Genomic DNA, 22806 nt, shown 5'->3' on the forward strand with positions numbered 1-22806 from the left:
CAGATCCATCGGTTCATGTCTTCAACAGTCACCTCTGACAGGAGTGAAGCACCTACCCCACCGAAACACACGCATTTATGGAGACAAAACTGTCTACCAAAGGAAACCCCTTCCGTGGGGACCCCGGAACTCTTGGTGGCCACAGCCTGTGAGCCTCTGGCTTACAGGATCCCATGAAGTGGCCTAGGGGAATCAGAGCCATGTTCCACGCACAGCAAGAAGGGGACGGCATAGACACGTGCTCCAGGCTGCACGCCCTGCCTCCTCAGGACATAAGCTGACCTCCCTGGCACAGGCGCTCGCCTCTCTGCCTCAGTTCTTGGTGAGGTGTGGATCATAACACCACCACCCTCACAGGGTTATGGTGAGGCCTGGATAGTTGGTGACACACAAGGCGCCCACCCGATGCCAGTCACCCACGCAGAGGAAACAACACAAGAATACCTCGAGAGGGTGCTGCACATGGAACTTCCTCCCCTGTGCCAGACACAGTAAAAATAATTGATGTTCTAAGAAGATGCAGAAAGCAGAATGTCAGACTATAAAATGCAGGAGTATGCTGCAGGGTAGAGCACTCATGTAGGGTGTGAGGTTCTGGGTTCAATCTCCAACCTCAGGATAAAAAAAAGTGAACTTAACTTGAATAGTTAAAAGGGATTGTTTCCATTTTTCTTTTTCTATTTATTTAGTCTTTTTGAGACAGGGCTTTGCTATTAAGTTCAAGCTGGCCTTGAACTCACTTTGAAGCCCGGGCTGGCCTAGAACTTATAGCAATCCTCCTGCCTCAGCCTCCTGAGAGCTGGGATTACAGGTGTGAGCCACCGCGCCCGGCTGTTTTCACTTTTCACATGGAGAACAGGAATGTATAAACTGACATCATAAAAACTAATTTACAATCCAATGAGGTAAAGTCCAAGAGCTGGCATGAGATGTCCTCCTGAACCCTCCTGGCCTCAAGTCCCGGGCCTCTCTCTGCAGGCTTGGAAGTTGCTCTCTGGTCACTGGCGCCACCCAGCCCTACTTACCTGGTGAATGATTCCGGACCCAGGCCTCCAGAATCCCACACCATATTTGGCACCTGCAGTTGCCAGGAAATTGTATACTTCTTGGTTTATGTCCTACGAAGACAAATCCATAACTGGAGCATTAGTGACAGTTTGCACTCGGGTGACCCTTGCACACTCTTCTCTACACCCCACCATGGTTCATAAAGGCTGTCGCTGGGAAGACAGGTTTCTTCTGGAGGCCTTCAAAGCATAATTTTGGAGGGCAGGGCTGCTGGCCACGCCTCAGCTCACAGCCCAGGAAGGAAGACAGGAGCAGAGAGTCTGGCTCTGTGACACTGCCCAGGGGGCAGGTCTCTGGGTCTCAGTCTCCTTACTTGCTTCAGGAGCTGGACTAACCAACTGCCAACTCCCCCACTGGCAAGCCTGTCCCCAGGCAAGGCCGGCAGTGAAGAGGCCACCACGGCAGCACCAACCGGCCAGGTCAGGTGTTGAAGGAACAAGGCGACACCCCAGTCTCACTGGCTCGCACAGGAGCTGCTTCTCTACCTGGGCCTCCACTGCCTCATCTGTGAGTCCAGATGACACTCCCTGAATGCCTGCTACTGACACCGCATCAGGTGAGGGGGCAGCAGAGAGTCATCAAGTCCACTCAACAGATGTCAGAGACCCAAGAGTGACAGGAACCAGGCTGGAAACCAGACCTTTCCCTGCAGGTGACAGCCTGACAGGACAGAGCTGCAGTTGTTGGGAGGACGGAGCCTCCCTCAGAGAGCGCCCTGCCCAGGTCGGCCTGCTGCAGGGGCTCCTTCTTGGGAGCATCTGATGGCCCTGTGTCTGATGGCTGGTGAAGGCTGTTACTGCCTAGAAGAGCATGGGGGGGGGGCTGCATCCATCATCTGTCATCTGAAGGCAGCTTCCTTGGGGTAGGAAGATGATGTGGGACAAGGCCTTCTCTGAAGACCTGGCATTCCTAGGACAAGGGAGGTGACTCTGACGACAGGGCTGGCACCAAGTGGGTCCAGTGTCTCAAAGGAGTAACTAGGAGAGGAGACCTGTCAACCCCAGGAAGGGAGAGGCAGCCTCATGACAGAGAAAGGGGCCCTCTCAGCCCCACGGGCCCCCGATGAATGATCTCAGAGCTGCACTGGCACCTTCTTGAGGGCCCACTGGGTCACCTAGGTAAGAGAATGGGACCCCAGCGATGCCTCTTCCCAATTAGTAACAGCCTGGCCTTTTCACTTCCAAACCAGTCACCTGTGAATTAGGACAGAGTGGGCCCATGAGCACATGTCTGTAAGAACAGAGGGGACAGGGACACCACCCCGAAGTGGCACCGCAGAACCTCCCTCCACCTGAGCTCAGCCTGGATCCTTTTCTGAACATGGCACTAGAGCGGCTGCCCTGCCTCTCTGCGTCCCAGCCAGAGACTGTTTCCAAATCCATGCGACACTGGGCCCTGCTCAAAGCCTGCTATCGTTCACACAAATGCAAAGGCTACTATCCTGGTATCATGAGTCAGTTGTGCTTGTCCTGTTCAGCAGCAGGCCCGCCTGCTCACTCCCTATCACAACACAGTCCCACCAGATGCTGCAGTGTCTACTGTGCGATCCTCCCACCTGTAGAGGTCAGGCAGAAACACCCCTCCTGGACTCCTATTGCAGTGCAGAGGCCTAAAGGCCCTGCGTCCTTAGACCCCGCCCAGGACCATCCAGGTCCACGCAGAGCTCACACCTGACGTGCCCCCACTTCACCAAACACAAGCAACATATTTCTTCCTGCCCTGGGGCCTCTGCAGACACTGTTTGGGGTAGAAAGTTGTCACTGCAGTTAAGCTCCTCAGGACCTCAGCTGGTCACAGTCTTTCCGCTTCCAACTGTACCGGTGTATTCGGTTTTTGGGACCAGATCTGGCTGTGCATTCCAGTCTGGTCTGAAATTCACTGTGCAGCCCAGGCTGGCCTTGTTCTCATGGCGCTCCTCCTACCTCAGCCTCCTGAGGGCTGGGACTGGGGGCATGGGCCACCATGCCTGGCTCCCGTCCAAAGTGTTCGCCACACCTCTTTCTCACGCTCTCAGTCCTGCACATTCTCCTCCTAAACACACCAAAGCTGTGATTACCAGTTCTGTAACTGTTCCACATCCACCTCCCTACTAGACTTAACTAAGGTCCTCGAAGCTGGAGCCATCTGTCCTGCCCGCACTGAGCCCAAGCATCCAGCACAGCACATGCAGTACAAGAAAATTGCAGGAGACACTTAATGAACAAAGGAATGAGCCCTGACATCCTGTTTCCTGTGACTCTCACCTCCAACAAGTAGATTCTGACCCACAAAGCAAGGGTGGCCCCACAGGGTGGTGGCCCTGCTGTGGGAAGCTGAGTGAGCCCAGCAGGGCTGACGGCCTGGGACTCATGGCCTTGAACAGCTCCAGTCCCCCGGGACATTATGTAACACCACCACCCGCTGTGCCACTGCAGCTGAGGCTGCAGTCAGCAGGCCAGGACCACCCTTCAGTTGGGCAGAAAGAGCCACTGTGCAGCCAGGATGCACGGTGGGTAGCCAGGGCAGCAGAAAGGGCCCAACAGAAAGGTGGCCAGAGTGGTTCCCAGGGGCCCAGAGGCTCTGCAGACTGGGCTGGCCATGGGAATGGGGCACTTTCAGTCACAGCCTGTGCCCTGTGCCAACATTCAGCTCCTGCCAACAGCAGCCTGGGGTCCTGCTCCCACTGCAAGGGGGAAGGCCTGGCGCTGGGCGAGAACTGCTGCCGCCTAGAGCAACACACAGCTCCGCACTCCAGGTCTGGGAGCAGCAGCAGCAGCAGCGTTAAACAACACATGGCAGCTCGTGCTGACAGCAACACTCAGAGAAGGTCCCAAACGAGAACTGCACGGCTGGGCTGGGGTCAGGGTTGGCTTGGTGCAGCCTCCTGTGGCTGTGGACTCAATGCACTGTGATGTTTGGTAAACTCTGGCTCACTCTCACTCCCTGGCAAGTGCCCCAGGGTCAGAGGAGCAGAAGGAAGCGCATGCGTGCTTAGTAGAGGAAAAAAAAAAAAAAGCCCTCACTGCCCTCCTTGAGCACAAGGCGGGGCACAGTGCCTGGGCTGTGGAACTATTGTTCTCTTTTCGTGGCGCTAGAAATTGAACCTCAGCCCCCTTTTAATTATTATTATTGATATATATTAGAACAAGGTTTTGTGCCCTTTTTTGTTTTGTTTTGCTTTCTGAGGCAGGCTATTGCTATGTACTCCAAGCTGGCCTCAAACTTGTGGTGACCCTCGTGCCCCAGCTTCCAGGATGCCAGATCAAAGACAGGCACCACCACGCCTGGTGTGCAGTGCTTCTCTCATCCGGTAGCAAGTATACGCTAATGGGGTAAGATGAGGGACAGTTCTTCTTTTCTTCAGGTTTTTTCTGTATTTTTTATTATCTTCACGAATAAAGGTTAATTCTAGTATTAGAAAAGAACAAAAACAACCCAGGCATGGTGGTGCATGCCTGTAATCCCAGCACTCAGGAGGCCCTGGAGGCTGAGGCAGGAGGATCACCATGAGTTCCAGACCTGCCTATACTGTATAATATGACCCTGTCTCGGGGCTGGGGGTTTAGCTCAGCGGCATAAGCGCCTGCCTTGAAAGCAGACAGTCGTGAGTTCGATCCCCGGTACCGATAAAAAGGAAAAAGACCAAAAAAAACAAAAAAAACAAAAAAACAAAAAAAAAAAAAGACCCTGTCTCAAAAAAACCAAAAAAAGGGACAAAAACAAGCCAGTGGTGGTGACACAGGCCTGTAATCCCAGCTACTCAGGAACTTAGGCAACTTGGTAAGATTCTGTTTCAAAAAGTAAAGAGCAGGGCTGGGGATTTAGCTCAGTGGCTTAAGCTCCTGCCTGGCAAGTACAAGGTCATGAGTTCCTTTCCTGGTACCAAATGTAAGTAAATTAATTAATTAAAATAAAGTGCCAAGCTGGGCATAGTGGTGCACATCTGCTATCTTAGCACCTGGGAGACTGAACCATGAGTTCTAGCCTGGGCTACATACTGACACTGTTTCAAAAAATAAAATAAAGTGAAAAAGAGCTGGGGTACAGCTCAGTAGGAGAGTGCTGGCCTAGCACTGAAAGGCCCCATGTTCCCCTGCCAGTATTTGAGAAGGCAGGCAGGCAGGAAAGGGGGAAAAAGGCACAAACAAGACTACATCCTAGGGTGGGGCAGAGTTCAGGGTAGGATGCTTGCCTGGCATGCATGGGGCTTTGGGTCTGAGCCCCAGGGCCCATCCCAAACCATGAGAGTTCATGGGAACTTGGAGGCGGGGTCCCAGACAGGCCCTGCAGGAGGGTGCTGCCAGTCACCATGTCCCACCCCCTAGCCTGACCCCATACCACCCGGGGCTCACCTTAGCCCGGCGCAAGTCTTTTTCACCCCCAACCTGGGCCTCGATGAGATGGTCACAGTGGATGGTAGACGGCACGGCCACCTTGGGCAGCCCACTGCTGATGAACTGTAGCATGGCCATCTGCGCTGTGGCGTCCTGCATGGCCACGCGATCGGGCCGTAGCCGTAGATATGTCTTGCCCCTCTCGATTTCCTGGTTGGCTGGGTCATCCAGGTGTCCATACACAATCTTCTCTGAGAGGGTCAGTGGCCGGTTCAGTCTGATGGAGAGAGGAGAACCAGGCTGGTACCAGCTACACAAGCCCGGCCCACCCACAGCTGTTCCCTCCCAGGGAATGGCGTGCCCTGACCATGGCAGGGAAGAGGAGGCTGTTCAAGGAACTCTGAGTCCCACAGGGGAGGGACGAATGGTCCTGCTGCCTGTGTCAGCTCTAGCTGGTGCTCACTAGGTGCTCTGTAGATGAACAATGAACGACACAGTCACAAGAGATGATTTTTTTTTCCAAAATGGTATTTGCTTTTCCATCCCATTAATCACCTTTCTAATGAGTACTTATCAAGTATTTATCAAGTAGACAGCTCATCATTAATGTTCAATGTATTCTTGGCTTTTTTGTTGTTTTGACACAGGATTTTGCTATGTACTTCAGGCTGGACTTGAATTCAATTTGTAGCCCAGGCTGGCCTCAAACTCCCAATGATCCCCCTGCTTCAGCCTCCTGATGCTGGGATTGCAGGTGTGTACTACTATGCCTAGTGTTCATGGTATCCTTGGCTTTTTTTTTTTTAAGACAGGTACGTGCTATGTAGCCCAGGCTAGTCCCACACTCGTGATCCTCCTGTCTCTGCCACCCACATGCTAGGATACAGGAGTGTGCCACCACACCCAGCTATGCTTGTCATTTAATAAAATAACCAGCTGGATGTGTTAGTACACACAGATAATCCCAGCACTTGGGAGGCTGAAGCAAGAGGATCTCTGAGTTTGAGGCCTGAGCTTACATAGACAGACCCTGCCTCAAAAACACCAAGAGAAGTAAATAAATAAATAATAAAAGAAAGACTTGAGGATGTAGCTCAACACTCCCTGGATCCAATCTCCAGTGCCACAACAGTCACAGACAGGCACACAAACACATGCACAATAGACACACACACCCAGCAGAGACAGTACCAGCCCAAGTTACTGAGCCTGAGTCTCAGGCTGGCCCGCACTTCCTGCTGTGCCCTCAGCCGTGCTCCACACGGGACGATGGCAGCACCCACTCGCCCACTCCGCTATGCCAGCCTCACAGCTGGAGCCTGTGATGCTGTAGCTTCCCTGAGCCCAGCAGCACTCACTCCCACAGGTGTGCCCTCTAGAGCCCAGGGACAGAAACCAGACCATGACCCAGCCTCCCACTGGTCCTCTCCTCCAGACCCCATTCTGCCTCCCCTTAAAGCCAAAGTGACAGTTCTCGCCCAGCCCCCATGGGAGCACAGCCTCTGCAGGACTCAGCTGCCCCTGAAACCTAGGGCTGCACGAACCACAGAGCTGCTGCTCTGGGGTTCTGGCTCTGCTTCCGCCTTCTGGAAAGCTGAGGCCAAAGCTGACATCCTGGGAAGCAGCAGGACTCCACCCTCAGCCCAGAGCACTCACTTTCGGCTCAGCATTTCCTAAGCCTGTGGTGGCAAACCTAGGGCACATGTGTCACAGCCAGCTGTTTGTTATCACCGAAGGCTCTAGAAGGTTCACCATCATTGTTCTAAGCACTTTTATGTTTGTAATTCATGACAAAGATGAGGAAATTGAGGCAGGGAGAGAGCAAAGTGACTTGAGTGCCTGCGAGTCAGAAAATTCTGTGTGCGTGATTTGAGTTCAAGGCTACCCTGGGCTACATAATGAGTTCAATACCAGTTTAAACTACCACATAGAGTGCCACTGTCCTAACAAACCAAAATAAAAGCAGGAGGAGCCAGCAGAGCCACTGTGTCTGTGCCCTTCACATACCTTGACCTTTACCATCAGTCAGTGCCTGGGGAGAGGGCCCAGCACATGGTGAGCACTCGGCAATCAACGCTGGCACTGGGAAAGGAAGGGACTCCCCTGCCAGCCTGGATCCCAGCCCCTCACCCCCAAAGTCCCCTAAGTCCTTGAAAGCAAGTGTTCCTAGGGCACTGGCTCTGCAACAACCACAGGTCTGCTGGCAACTCAGAAGCTCCAAGCTCCCCCGCTGTCACGAGAGCCTTGCGTAAAAATAGCAGAGGCCTGTGGCCGGCATCTCCAGGCAGGCAGCTGATGACTCACCCCACAGCATACGTCTCGCCCTCCCTTCCCGGCCAGGGGAGCTGAAAATAGCACCCAGGCTTACAACCCGAGACCTTGGAAGCAAATGCCTGATGTGGTGGTATCAGGGCCTATCCATCACAAGCAAGGCTAAGACTGGACGAAGGCTGAGCTGAGACAGGCAAAGTGGATCCTCCCTGTGCACTGCTACCCTGTGGCCCCGGGGACAGAGATCCAAGTCCAGGGACAGACTCAGACCCCTTCTTGCTTCCAGCTGTTAAAGGAAAAACTAAGTGCCAGGTGTGGTGGCTCACGCCTGTAATCCCAGTACTCAGGAGGCTGAGGCAAGAGGATCACTGCGAGTTTGAGACCAGCCTGGGCTACACAGTGAGCTCAAGGCCAGCCTGAACTACGCAGCGAGACCCTGTCTCAAAAAGACCAAAAAAAAAAAAAAAAAAAAAGAAAGAAAGAAAGAAAAGCTAAGTGGCTGCCGTGACTCTCTGGCCAAGTGACTGACTGGAAGTATGCCGTGCATCAGCTCTCCCCTCTGCATGACCAAGAGAAGAGGTGAAGAAGGATTTTGCAGACAAAAGGAAACTCCTACGTTTTTTCATTGAGCCATGGTTTGAGAGCTCAAAGGATAAGTAAAATACTGTTCCCTGGAGAAAAGTATGCATGCGTCAGTGGCCAGTGGTTCTCCACGGACTGCCTTCAGAATCAGCTGGGCAGCTGGCTCCTCACACTTCCACCTCGTTGAATGCAGGCTCTGACTCAGTTCTGGGTGGAGGCTGGGAATCTGATGCTAAAAAGCGCCCAGGTGAGGCCGCACTTTGGACAAGGCCACCTGAGTCAGAGCTGCTAGGAGTGAGACAAAGGGGCAGGCAGCCTCAATGCTTTTCTAGCACACAGCCTGGATGCAGCCCGGGAGAACGCTAGAGCCAGAGGGATGCTTGAGCACGGCCCTCGGCTCCGCAGGTATGGAACTCAGACAGGGCGCCCAGTTCCCACACAGCAGGGAGGGAGGGGGCAGAACTATGGGGGCCGCTGAGAACAGAAACCGAGGCCAACCCAGTTCCTTCATGGCCCTGAAGTCCTTCCTGCTGTGCTGGAGGCTGTTGGAGGGGACAGTAAGATAGCTGCTACCCTTTAAACTGAAGTGGAGCCAGGATATAGCGCAGCGGCACAAGTGCCTGTCTGGCAAGCAAAAGGCTCTGAGTTGGATTCCCGGTACCCAAAAGAAAAAAAGAAAACGGAAGTGAGGACACCAGAAAACAGGAAGCAGAATGGCAGGAGGCAGACCAGGTGCAGGATGTGCAGAGCACCGAAGCAGAGCACAGCTGAGGCTCATGACTCCCAGGGTGTGTGGCCATGGGCAACTTGCAGAGCCTGCTCCTCAGCCATCCCAGGGTACACTCAGGATAGGCCGGCCCGAGTCAGTGTCAGAGGCTACCAGGCAGGCCCGGCCTAGCTCTGTTTGTAGCTGGGCAAATTCCAAGGACAGCCCTGACTGGCGTATATACTGCTGCCTGAGGTGGCCGCCGCCTCCTGCTGCAGTACCGTCTGCATCCTTCTGGGGGCAGCATCGAGCCCAGCACCAGCCACACAGGGCAGTGGTAAGGCAGAGATGCTGCCCTCTCACCACCCATGGGACAGGCAGGCTCCAGAGCTGCAGGTGCTTTCTTCTGGGTCTCAGGCCTGAGGTCTCCTCTGGCCGCCACACTAATCAGGGAACAGAGCGGAATCTCTAGCCACTGTGCTGATGGCCCTCAAAGGGGAAGCCTAGGGTCAGCAGCCTGCCCTGAACAGTACCTTCCCCAAGGCTTCCTGACAAGAATCCTCTCTGGAGACAGGCAGAAGTTTAGAATGCTCTTTCCCTGAAGGGACATTTGATCTTGTCACCATCAAAAACATCGCTACCAAGTACCTCCTGCACCTCGTGGCATCCTTCAGCCTTCCTGCCAGCTCCCACCCGAAGCCTTACCGTTTGCGAACGATGTTAATGTTCTTTTCTAGAAGGTCATAACGGATGTACTCGTTAGGCTCAAAGTGGCTCATGGCCACCTTGGCCCGTTGGCACAGGACTGAGGCCACATGGTACTGTCGCACACCCAGGGCTTTCTGCAGAATGAAAGATACCAACCATCAATGGAGTTTGCAGGAAAGTCCGTCCCCAGGGACAGCTCAGCAAGGTCAAAAAAAAAAAAAAAAAAAATCTGGGTATGGTGGCACACAGCTGTAATCCCAGCACTTAGGAGGTGGGGGAAGGATGTTCATGGGCAGCCTAAACTACTTCAACCCCACCTTCTCCCCAAAGCCGCTCCCAAATAATCAAACGAACAAAAGCCAAGGGGTAAGCTTTTATTGCTGTGCCCTGAGTACAGTCTTGGGTTCCTCATCAGGAGCACGGATGATACAGTGGCCACAGGAGGACGGCCTGCAGCAGGAAAGAGCACAAGGGATGCAGAAGTCAGGGTCACCAGGGAAGGTGTTTCAACACATGGAAATCCCCCAGGCACTGATGGAACCAGCTCTGGTGTGCAAAGCGAGGGCAGAGCAGACAGGACAGTTGTGTGACAGCTCTTATCCCAGACCAGCTGTCACCCCTGCCACACCTAAAGCTCCTGGAGCACGAGGATGGAGCCTTAGCTCTCACTCAGCTCTGTCAGGACCACCCAGCCTGTGTCAGACACAGAGACCTGCTGACTAAGCGGAGGAATGGGGAAAGTCCAGGGCTCCATATCCCTTCCAAGGGTGGTGCCTGGGCCAGGTGAGCAGCCAAGTGCTCCAGGCCAGCCTAGACAACTTAGCAAGATCCTGTCTCGAAATAAATCTGAAGGACTAGGGGTGCAGCTTAGTGACAGAGCTCTCGCCTAGCACCAGACACACCCTTGAAGGTGTGGTGTCCTGACTGACTTCCAAGGAACAGAATGTGACACCCCATTCCACTGTGTGACTTCTCAAGACTAGATCATAAAAACACCTTCTGCCTTTTTGTTAGGCAGTGAGGGACTTCCAAGAAGGGATGTGTACTATTTTTTTTTTTTTTTTGGTACTAGTTACTTTTAAACTGTGGATGACAATCTTCACAGGTATGCTGTGACCCAGGGAGAAAAAACAAATGCAAAGAAATCAGTGGAAAGGAAGCAGCCTTCCCTCACATGGGAGTTCCCAGCCCAGGCTGGCAGGGCAGAAACCACTGCTCCAGGCTCCCTTTTCTGTCACCTGCTACCCTCTGAGACAGAACCTCATACTGGCCCACAGCTGACATCTGGAACCGCACCCCAGCCATCATCCACTTTCACACAACAGAAGCAGCTGTGACCTCCCCAAGGCAGGCACGGCCCCCAGGTCCCCTGGGCACAGCCCCACTGTCTGCCACACTAAGGGATGTGAAGGACCCCTGGTGACATATCCAAGGACCTCCAAGGTGCCACTGTACCAGAAGGATGCAAAGCAATACAGCCATAGCCATAATGAGTGGGAGGAGCCCAGCCCACAGGGAGGGGGAGACCTGGATTAAAATCTGGCCTGGCTGTTCATGCCTGGGTGACCTTGGACAATTTAATGTAAGCACTGCCAAAAGAAAACATATAAAGTCCTGAGTACTGTTTCTAATCACCCCTAGTGTACAGATCCACCCCACTGTGCTAAGAGAAAACTCGCTTTCCTTGTTTATTAATATAGCCTGTATTATAGGCTTTTCAATGCCTACATATAACCTGTCTACTTTTGCAAATTGTCATAAGTGTTGGTTTTCTTAGAAATAAAAATGTGGGGCTGGAGGTTTAGCTCAGCGGCATAAGCGCCTGCCCTGCAAGCAGGCAGTCGTGAGTTCAAGCCCCGGTACCGATAAAAAGGAAAAAGACAAAAAAAAAAAAAAAGAAAGAAAGAAAAATGCGATAATACTACCTAGCGTCTGACGCAGTAGGTAAAACCATGAACTAAAATCCTAATGGTACTGGGAAAAGTACTTGATTGCTGGCTGCAAGGGGATGCTGAAGCCAAGTATGCGTGACATGGCAGCACCAAATCACAGTGCAGCTGGGCTGCTTTTGCCAGCTGGGCATGGCAGTGCACATCTGTAACCCTGAACTGCTCACTAGGCTGTGACAAGAGGATTCTAAGTTCGAAGCCAACTTATGCAACTTAGTATGACATCCCCACCCCCCATCTCAAAATAAAATCCAAAAGGCTAGGGACGGAAGTCAGAACACAGCCTGCATGTGTGAGGCTTTGGGTGTGATTGATCTTCCACACTGCAAAACACTGTAACAACCTATGGCAGCGGACAATAGCTTAGGTGTAGCAGCGGACAACAGCTTAGGCATAGCAGCAGACAACAGTTTAAGTGTAAAGACAGAGTTCCAGCCATGCCCGCTGTGTGGAGAGGAGCACTGCGCTAAGAACCCTGTGTGTATAGTCAGCGACTCTGCACAACCACCCAGTGAAGCAACACCTGTGAGTACCCCCTTTTCCCAGGGAGGAAACTGAGGCTTGCATGGGGGATGAGGACCAAGGCCATTGCAGCAAGTGAGACTGAACTCAGCCCCACTCACTCACTGGCCTCTGGTTGCCTGTTCCCCAACCCCAGAAGGGAGATAACATCACAGCGCTAAGATTGCAGGAAGTCCTTGACTCAGTCCTTGACCACAATGCAGCGCTACGCTGTGCTCCTTTTCCAATCGAAGATTGTGCTATTTCCCTCCTAAGATTGGGCACAGTGCTGCATATCTGTAATCCCAGCACTCAGGAGGCTGAGGCAGGGGGATTACAAGTTCAAGGCCAGCATGGACTATAAGACGCTGTCTCAAAAAAGAAAAAAAAAAAAAATGAACAAATGAAACAAGGAACAGCAGTTGGCACTGACTAAAAGGACTTGCTGGCCATCTGGCCTCACTCCAGGTTCACACTGTCCAAAGGGCCAGCCACAAGCTATATGAGAAATGCGCCCAGTGCACCTGAGGAACTGATCCCCCGATTGAACCCCAGGCTTTGGCACTCTGCTGCATCCCTGGCTCTTTTTTATTTATTTATTCGTTTATTTTTTGAGATAGTCTCAGTAAGTTGCCCCAGTGGGGCTTGAACTTGTGATCCTCCTACCTCAGCCTCCAGGAGTGCTGGGCTGACAGGTGTTAAGGAATGGCATTTTTTTTTCTTTTGAGACAAGGTCTCACTATGTAGCCCAGAATAGCCTTGAACTTGAGCCAGTTTCCCTGCCTCGGCCTCCGGATTACAGGCATGTGGCATCACACCTGGTTTCATAAACTCCTCTCGAGGCACACTACGCTTGTGAACCTGGGTGCAGAGCCTGACCTTAATGCTGATTCAGTGCCTTATCCAGTCTCTCTCTACCTGCAGCCCCTTGGGGTCTACAGCCTCCTGCCATGGCTGGACCTCCCACTGTGTCAGCCACACACAAAGCAAGCACAACTCCAGGATGCTGGGCCAAGCCTCCAGACAAATGCACCCATTCGGCCAGGCTCCCCAGGGCAGATGTTTCTGGTTCTCAACACTCTGCATCCAGGGGTTTAGTGCACTGCTACAGGCACCTAACTGAACGGTAGCTCAACCCTTGCTCCTCTGCATTCTTTTTAGGAACAGCCTGACTGATTTTGCCAAATGTCCTGCAAAAATCCACACTCACCCTTGCTGTTCATCTGTCTACCCACAATCCCAACAAGAAAAGGAAACAATGTTACCCCCCTGTGAGACCTTGGGGGACTTACTTAACTCTTCCAGGCCTCCAGTTCCCACACCTGTGCAAGGGGAAACCTCAGCCCTGCTCCCTGCTTCAGCTAAAAGTTTAAAATGCAGGAAAGGTTCAATCCCCAGTACCAAAAAAAAAAAAAAAAAAACCCAAACAAAATGCAGGAAAGGTGCATAAAGTGCCCAGGGCTGGGCTGTATTAACGTACTTACCCAGGGAGACTGACTTCCTGGACCCCTGGATGGCACAGATCTCATATGGAAAAAAAGACTAGCTGTGGGTCTCACACCTCCACTCTTAGAATAAAAATAAACACACCTGTTTATTGAGCATCTACTCTGTGCCAAGCATGTTTGGTGCCAATCTGGAATTCCCACAACACTGCAAGGCCACTGGAGTCCTGCAGATGTGGGGACTAAAGCTCAGTGAGTTAAGCCAAAAGTCACACAGACAGGTATGCAGTCAACCCGGGCCCAAGCCCATGTCTCCTGACTCCTGCTCCCTCCAGATTTGGGGACAGGCTCTGTCCTTGATGTCCAGCATGGTATGACAGTATAAACTGAGTCACTGCAGTGCTGGCACTTCTGTCCTGTGACCCTTGGCAAGTTATTCAACCTCCCCAAGTCTTAGTTTTGCCACAGTAAAAAATGGAGATAAACTTCAGTGTTAACACATGAGGACCAGCAGAGTGCTTGGCCTGGGACTTGCGCAGTGTGAGTGACCACCGCACTACTTCGTTTCCCAGAGCAGCGGGCGCTAGGACCCGGTGGAGGGATGGAGCTTGTGACCTTCTGAATCCTACAAATAAGCTCAACTGGTCCTTGCCTTGAAAGTCGAGCCCCTCTGGGTCTCTGGCATTCCTGACACCCTTCTCAGGGGCTTCTGCTGCTCCACCTCCTTGCTCATCTGCCCTTCAAATTTGAGTTCTTAAAAAAAACCTAAGCTGATTTTTTAGTGCCTCTCTTTCTCCTCTCCTTTGGATTATGTTCAGTGTGTTAGAATCTGCCTTGGCAAACTCCCATCCCTATTAAACACCTTTTGTTTATGGGACCCTGACAGCAAGATCCCATTTAGTTGGGCTCTGAATAATACAGAATGTGCCTTTCTCCAAAGCACCATCAGATGAACTTTCTGGACTATTTATGTTTGTTTTGTTTTTGAGTACTGGAAATTGAATCTAGGGATTTAGCATTGAGTTACATCCCCAGCTCTTTTTATTTACTTATTTATTTTTTTAATTTATTTTTATTTTTTTTTGTCTTTTTCCTTTTTATCGGTACCAGGGATCGAACTCACAACTGACTGCTTGCAAGGCAGGCGCTTATGCCGCTGAGCTAAATTCCCAGCCCCTCTTTTTATTTATTTTGAGAGTTGCATTAAGTTTCCCAGGCCAGGCTCACATTTGTGATCCTCCTGCCTCAGCCTCCCAGAGTCATGGGATTACAGGTATGCAGCACCACACCTGCCTGGCCATTACCAATTCTGAAGGGACTTGCTGCAGGGTCTTTGTACATGTTGTTTCTTCTGCCTGGAATATTCTCCTCATGCCCATTCCCAATCTGCCCTCTATTTAGGTAACTTCTATAGACCTTTCAAACTTCAAATAAACTTCCTGTTCTCAAGGACTCCTTCCCTGAACCCCTCAGCCCAATTAGAGCCCTATTACATATGCCAGCTTTCTGCTTCTTGATGTGGATTTGTGAAATTACATTTGTTCCCACTCTTCTGGGAAGGCTCTTCCTTCCCACCTTTTTTATTGGTTTGGATTGTGTATTTATTCACCCCTAAATTCTCCCTGCCCAAATGCCAAGTACCAAAGCCAGGTAGTGCCATGTAAATACCAGCAGTTAAACCAAAGAGTGCAGCTCTCCCCAGGCAGGGTTAAAGGTGGACCAGGTTCAGCTGACTCTGTGAGAGCCAACAGTTAACAAGACAAATCAGTCATCTACCGATTTTAGATGTTCTTGGTTAAAGTGTAAGGAGGCTTAACTTTTTTTTTTTTTTTTTTTGTCTTTTTCCTTTTTATCGGTACCGAGGATCGAACTCACGACTGCCTGCTTGCAAGGCAGGTGCTTATGCCGCTGAGCTAAATCCCCAGCCCCCACATCTGCATCTTAACATTCAACTGCCTTTTATGTGGGGAGCACTGTGACAGACACAAAGCAGCATGAGACAGTCCTTCATTCATATCCCTCAGTCTGAGCAGGTCAGCAGTAAATACAAATCGCAGTAACATTACCCTACGATGAGGACTCGCCTAAGAGGCGAGCAGAGCACAGGGAGCTGGAACTCTGCTGGGAGCTCAGTCAGGCTTTCCGAAAGAGAGGACGCTGGACAGGACTGTGCGGGCACACAGGTGTCTGTGAGGCAGTCAAGGAATGGCGGACACTTGGCCAGTACATGCAAAGCCTTGTGTTCCATACCCAACACCAAAGGATAGAAATTATGTACAATGCCACAAGTAAATTTTTTTTAATTTTTCTTTTTTTCCCCCTCCATTATAAAATTTATTTCACATTTCATGGAGAATTTAATACATGAAACATAATTTCACGCACTTTCTACAGCCATTCAAGGACCCCTGCTACCACTCCTCACCAAACTCCCCGATGCCAGGTGTCTAGAAGGTACTTCATGCTCGGTGACTCCAAGGAAGGCACAAACCACTGGTATCTGCTGTGGGCATGTCTCCTGCCCACAAGCCTGGCACGATGGCAGGACTGTCTACCCTGCCACGCCAGGCTTACCTCAGCATTGTCCACTGGGAGGCATGGAGGCTCAGTGTCCAGACAGACAGGGCCACTGGGGAGGCTGGGCCTCATGAGGGACAGAGAAGTCACCAGCGTCTGTCAGCATGCCACTGTGGTAATACTCCAACTCAAGAGCAAGTCCCAGAAAGGGCACAGGCCCCAGATCTGGAGGGTCCCCCTTAGAATCTGATTCCCTAGCTGTGGGATTCTTGACCTTCCCAAGCCTCAGTTTCCTCCTCCATAACAATGGAGCAGAACACAGACTTTAGGAAGATTAGAAAGAAAATGCAGTTTTGTAAACGCAGAGAAAAAGTCTAAAAAGATAAGCAAGGAATTCCTATCAGTGCCTGCCTCTGGGGACTGAGATGGGAGAAGGAAAACTTTGAGCACTATGTGTAAGGTACTATGTACATGAGAGCACAGGGCCCCGCAGCAAGGAGATAAAGGGAGGTAAAGGAGGACAAAGGGAGGGTAAAGGGAGCTAAAGGTAAAGGGAAGCCCCTTCCCTCAGTTCTCATGGGGTATGAGCTGCACTGGGGAAAGGTTTACAGGTTGCTTTCCCACTATGCCCCCACTTCCCTACCACTAAAGCGCAGAGCCCCCGAGCAGGCCTGCACACCGCCACAGACAGCAGTCCTGGAACTGAAAGGGAACTGAAGGGGTCTCCTCTGAGCGCTCTTCCAGCATGCGAAGGCCAGGCACGCACCCGGCCTCTGCAGGGTCCTCTGCCCAGGAGGCAGCCATTTCACCAGCAGAATCAGGCCAAACGCCCGGCTCTTCTGGCCCCTGCAGTCTTCTCAGCAACTAACTGCCCAGAGTTTCCTGGCAGGGAAGCCCCAGGGTGGCGCCATCTAGGTGGGCAGTAGGAATGCGCGTCCATTAGCACCCTCCGGAGGGAGAGGAGCCGTCTTCCCACACCTCCGCTGCCAGCTTCTCACAATTTTCTCCCAAGCTGCGCCTGGCACCTCTCCTAAGAATCCGAAGCTAAACAATTCCCTCCTGCCAGCAGGCAGTCAGCTAACTTGGTTGCTAGGACAACTGGCAGGTACACAAATGACGCACCCTTTTTCAAAGGCTTGGGAGGGGCAAGGGCTCCTAAGAAGCAGCATGGGAGGGTCCCTCATCTGCCTGATTCTTGTTTGCTTCTGGCTGCAGCAGCTGAGAACTGCATATGGATGCTGAGCCCACTCTGCACCAACACACAGGCAGCCTGGGAGCTAAGCAAAGAACAAGGCTGCCTCTGTGGGACCCAGCCCTCCGCCCTGCTGGTATGTGGGGCAAAAAGCACTCAGAGCTCTGAAGAGCCACACACACACAGCCGCTCCTTCCCCAGCTGAACTCTGTCCCCTAATCAAGCCCGCCCAACAGAGACTTGGCTTCTGCCCCAGGCCCCCAGAGAGTGTGTTCTGGAGAAACAGCCTGACTGCCTGGCAAAAAGCCCTGGCTCTGGGGTCCAGCATACCTGCATTGGGAATCTGGCTCCCCAGCACGCTGGCTGGGGCCAAAGGAGAGCGCGGCAGCCTCTGCAGGCCTCAGTTTCATCATCAAGAAAACAAGCTAAAAATAACTCTTCTTAGGGTCTTTGTGAAGGACAAAGGAGGCAAGATTTGTGGAGCAAGACCTGGTTCTGTGACCGCTAAAGTCACTGCGCTCAGCATGCGGTAGCTCAGGGGCTGATGTGGTTCCTCTGCTTCCCCAGGCTGCAGCCAGCATTTCTTTTTCTTCCATTATATTTATATATTTTTTGAAACAGGGTCTCAGTACCTAGTTCAGGCTGGCTTTCAACTCACTATTTAGCCCAGGCTGGCCTTGATCTCAGGGTGACCCTCCTGCCTCAGCCTCAGCCTCAGCCTCAATGCTGGGAGTACATGTGTATGCCACCATGCTGGACTAGACATCAGCCACCTTGGCAGCCTGAACAGTCAGCACCACATCACGGCGACAGATGGGGGACTCCTTGCTTGGGCACAATGTATTAGTCATTTAAATGACTCTTCCCTCCCCAGAGACACAGCTGTGACCTCCTCCATGAGTGTGGGCATGCAACTGAAAGTGCTTATAGCACAGCTGGAACACCAGTGTCCAGCAGAAGTGATGGGGCCCAGTTGCAAGGCACTGGAGAAATGGGGGGGGGGAGAGCAGTTAAGAAACTCTTGATACCTCTTTGGTCCCTCCCAGAAATGCCCCCAGAATAAAGCTCCCAATCAGAAGCTGCCTCAGACCCTCCAAGGTGAAACAGAGTTTAAATTCATACTTAATGGTGGCAATGGTAATCTCAGAAGTCACATCCCTCATGTTGCCCTTCAATTTGGCAAATAAAAAAACAGAACCAGCAGATTCATTTCTACCTCTACTCCTCCAACTCAGAGCAGTAACGAAAAGCTTTTCCTGAGCATCTATAAGCTGGTGTTCAGGGAGACAATGAAAGGAACAAAAAGTTTCCCTGCATGGGTGCGTGTGTACATGCATGCATGTGTATGTGTGGTGTGCGTGTGTGTGTGTGTGTTTGTATGTACACATATTTCTGTGTTCAGGAACACACAGCACTATGGATTGAACCCAGGACCTTCACAGAGAGCTAAATCTCCCTCCTACCTTTTTTTTGAGACAGAGTCTCAGGATAAGTTGCTAAACTGCCCAAGATGGGCTCAAATTTGCAGTCCTCCTGCCTCAGCCTCTCAGTGTGCTGGGATTACAGGCATGTACTACCAATTAGTACCAGTATTTTTTCAAAGAGAGGAGGACAAACGCTGGCAGAATGGAGATGTGGGCCTCTAAGGGGGCTGGAGGTAGTAACTAACACTCATGAAGTCTCTTTATTCAGCACCAGAGTTGCCCCAAGTATTTTACACGCACTGTCCCGCTAACTACTGCGGAGTACAAGGTAACGTACGTCTGTTTCACAGATAACCAAACTAAATCTCTGGAATGTTGGGTATTTTGGCCAAGGTGACAGCAAAGGTGGTTTGTTTTGTTTTGTTTTTTGTCTTTTTCTTTTTTATCAGTCCCGGGGATTGAACTCATGACCACACACTTGCAAAGCAGGCGCTTATGCCACTGAGCTAAATCCCCAGCCCCCACAGCAAAGGTTTAAAACATGGCTTCAAAACAACTATCTTTTCCCTTGGCCTAAACTCTTCAACATAAATCCAAGAAAACCATTTGCTTTCCATTTTGGGAGCTCCTTTGCTTCTACCTGTCCATTTTGGGACAATATAGGGGAAGTGGAAGTCTACTCCTATTCTCAGTATTAGAAAAGGTCTATTCCAGCTGCGACTGGTGGCACACAGCTGTGACTGTGGTACTCTGGGAGGCTGAAACAGGAAGATCACAAGTTCAAAACTAACCTGAGTAACTTAACAATTTTGCAAGACCCTGTTTCCAAATGTGAAGTCCAGGGTTCAAACCCCACTTAAACAGGGGCTGGAGGTTTAGCTCTGCGGCATAAGCGCCTGCCTTGCAAGCAGGCAGTCGTGAGTTCGATCCCTGGTACACTGTAAAAAGGGAAAAGACCAAAAGACCAAAAAAAAAAAAAACCAAAAAAAAAAAAAAAAACCCACTTAAACAAACAAAACAACCAAACAAAACCCCACATCAAATGATACATCAATTATACTTTCAAAACATTTTTTCTTTTTTTCTTTTCCTTTTTGGCAATGCTGAGGATTGAACCCAGGATATTAAGGGCCAGGAGCACACTAGGCAAATGCTCTCTCTCTCTCTCTCTTTTTGGAGATAGCATTTCACTATAGTCCAGGCTGGCCTCAAATTCATAGTGATCCTCCTGCCCAGCCTTCTAAGTCTGAGATCACAGATGTGCACCACCATGCAGCCCCTTCTCACTTTCCTGCTGGGCAACCCACAGCCCGCCCATGCCTTCTGTATCTGAGGCTGGCAAAACCGGGCAAGTAGAAGAAAGCTGCAACAACATTCACTCAATGCTTCCCAGATGGCTCCTGGGACACACCAGGCGCCACACTGAGACCAGGGAGAGGCTAGGCCAGGGTCATGTGCGAGGTAGTGCTGACTCAAGCCAGAGGCCCATTCCAAAGCCAGAAGCCTAGGAGACTCCGCCCCCAGAACCTTGATCTCAAACACTGGGGGGAGGGAGGGGGCGCACAACTCCAACAGCACGTCCTCCCTCTCTGCCTCCTCCTCTGACCGTCCCTGGTCTGTGTCCACAAAACAGCCTGAATGACTCTCCTCAAGCATAAATCTGATCATGGACTCCCTGCTTCAAACCTGCCAGTCGAAGCCGGCCGTGGTGGCTCACACCTGTAATCCCAGCACTTGGGAGGCTGAGGCAGGAGGATGTTGTGAGCTGGAGACCAGCCTAGGCTACAAAGTGAGCTCAAGCCCAGCCTGAACTGCATAGTGAGACCCTGTCTCAAAAAGACAAAAAAACAAAAAACAAAAACCTGCCAGCCGGTGTTCACTGCACCAAGAATAAAACCCAATTTCCTTACCGAGGCCTGTATGACCCCATTGCAACACCAACACCCCAAACACGCTGGGCCTATGTGCTCCCCCTATACCCTGAGCTCTCAGCTACTCAGGTGCCCGCACAAGCTGCCGCTATGCCTGAAATCTCTTCTTCATTCAAACGAGTGTGAGAGCTTCTCCGACCACCTCAGTTAATGCATGCCACACCCCACCTACTCTCTCAACTTCCCTTATCCTATTTTGTCTTTCTTGGAGCACTCAGCAGCTACAATTTCCTATTTGCCTATTTGGTTACTTTCCATCTCTCCTCCTACCTTAGCCTCTGGAGTCCTCTGCCAGTCTCAGCTCCCCATTTTTTTTTTTCTTTTTTTTTTTTTGAGACTGGGTCTTGCTATGTAGTTCAAGTTGCCTTGAATTCACAACATAACCCAGGCTGGCCTCAAACACAGCAATCCTCCTGCCTCAACCTCCTGAGTATGGGATTACACACATGTGTTGCAGACAGAACCCAGTTTATCTTCACTACTGCTGTTCACCATTGTATTCTCAAAGTCTTGAATAGTGCTAGGCATTAAACTTTCAATAAATGTTTTAGGGGAAAAAATTAAAAATACACATTTCAGGAGCAGTTAGTTTAGAAAGAAATGGTGTGCGCTTCTTTTGTTGTTGTTGAGACAGGGTCTTGCTATGCAGTTCAGGCTGGCCTTGAGCTCACTTTGTAGCCCAGGCTGGTCTCCAACTCACAACACTGTCCTGCCTCAGCCACCCGAGTGCTGGGATTACAGCTGTGAGCCACTGCGCCTGGCTCGGTGTGCTCTTCTTGTGCATGGGATGTTATTCCCTTTGAAATTTATGTATTAATTCATTCACTCACTCAAATCAACAGATGACCTCAGAAAAGCATCGAGGTAACACCCAATCAGATAACTTCACCCCAGATTCACATGATTGAGGCTGCATATGACCTTCTCAAATTTACATAAGAACTCTAACTTCCCCAAGTTCACAGAGAACTGAAACCTAAGTATTTCAGGCAAAATCAGACTAAGAAACTTTTTTTGGGGGGTAGAAGGGGTATGGGGAATCAAACTCAGGACCTCAGACCTGCCAGACAGGCGCTACACCACTGAGCTAAATTCCCACCCCTGAGAAACATTTAAAGTTCCAACCTCTCTCCTTTATCATTCATAGCCATATGCATAAAAATGCATATTAAAAAACAGACCAAATTTACCAAAGTAAATACAGCTTTTGAAAAATCTGCTCTGATATTTTCTTGGGGTTTTTAGTTTTTAGGGGGTATTTTATACCAGGAATCAAACTCAGGACCTTGAGCATGCCAGGCAGGCAGCTCTTATATCACTGCCCTATCCCTAAGCCCTGCTTTTTGTTTTGGTTTTTTTTTGTTGTTGTTTTTGTTTTGTTTTGTTTTGTTTTTTTGGATAGGAGTCCTTGCTATGTAGGTTCAGTCTGGTCCTGAAGTCACTATGTAGCCCAGGCAAGGCTGGAACTTGTTAGGATCCTCCCAGTGCAGGTGTGTTGGAATTAGAGGCAGGAACTTCCACCTCAGGCTCTATTTTTTTAAATCTTTCTACCCAGTAGGTGGTGGAGTTCAGCTCGAAGCAGTTCTCAGGCTATGGAATCTCAATGGTGTCTGTGGTCTTAAAACCAAAGAGAAGCAGGGGCTGGGGATTTAGCTCAGCAGCATAAGCATCTGCCTTCCAAGTGTGTGGTCGTGAGTTCAATCCCCAGTACCGATAAAAAAGAAAAACATCAAAAAAAAAAAAAAAAAAGAAAAAAACAAAGAGAAGCAACACAGTGCCAGCTGCTAGACTTCAGGCCTCACGATCAGAAAAATGCAGGTCTGAATCCCATCTGCCAATAATTAGTGGTCAACCCCCATGCAAATTTATTTTATCAAATATGTAGTACTCAGTAGAAGCCAGACAGGGTTCTAAATATTCTGTAACTATTGTAATGATTAAAACTGACATTCTATTATATCTTACAGATGAGGAAACCAGTCCAGAGAGGTTGAGTAACTTGTTGAAAGTAACAACTACTCAGTATTAGAGCCAGGATCCAAACCCAGGCAGTCAGATGCCAGAGTCCTTGCTACTAATCATTGTATTTCTTTATTCTCATTTCTTTGTCTCTAAAAAAGACAAGTCTGCCTTATCTCAGAGTCATGAGTTATTACAGGTACATGTAAGGTAAATGATAGGTACTCTTAGTAGTAAAAA

At 50.5% G+C, this 22806-nt stretch overlaps 1 protein-coding gene across 1 annotated transcript in view; it reads right to left on the reverse strand.

Annotated features, from left to right (window-relative positions):
• Window positions 1-22806, reverse strand: part of Aco2 (aconitase 2) — a 36034-nt gene that overhangs the window by 10884 nt on the left and 2344 nt on the right. The window contains exons 2-4 of the mRNA XM_003470384.5: window positions 9646-9782; window positions 5400-5658; window positions 1026-1118 (exon numbers count right to left, since the gene is read on the reverse strand). Of these exons, the coding sequence (XP_003470432.2) occupies window positions 1026-1118; window positions 5400-5658; window positions 9646-9782 (489 nt within the window). The remainder of the gene's footprint in view (window positions 1-1025; window positions 1119-5399; window positions 5659-9645; window positions 9783-22806) is intronic.

The sequence above is a fragment of the Cavia porcellus genome, unplaced genomic scaffold (genome assembly GCF_034190915.1).
Source record: "Cavia porcellus strain 051 isolate PalLab524CR breed Dunkin Hartley unplaced genomic scaffold, mCavPor4.1 scaffold_40, whole genome shotgun sequence".
NCBI classification, from domain to species: Eukaryota; Metazoa; Chordata; class Mammalia; order Rodentia; family Caviidae; genus Cavia; species Cavia porcellus.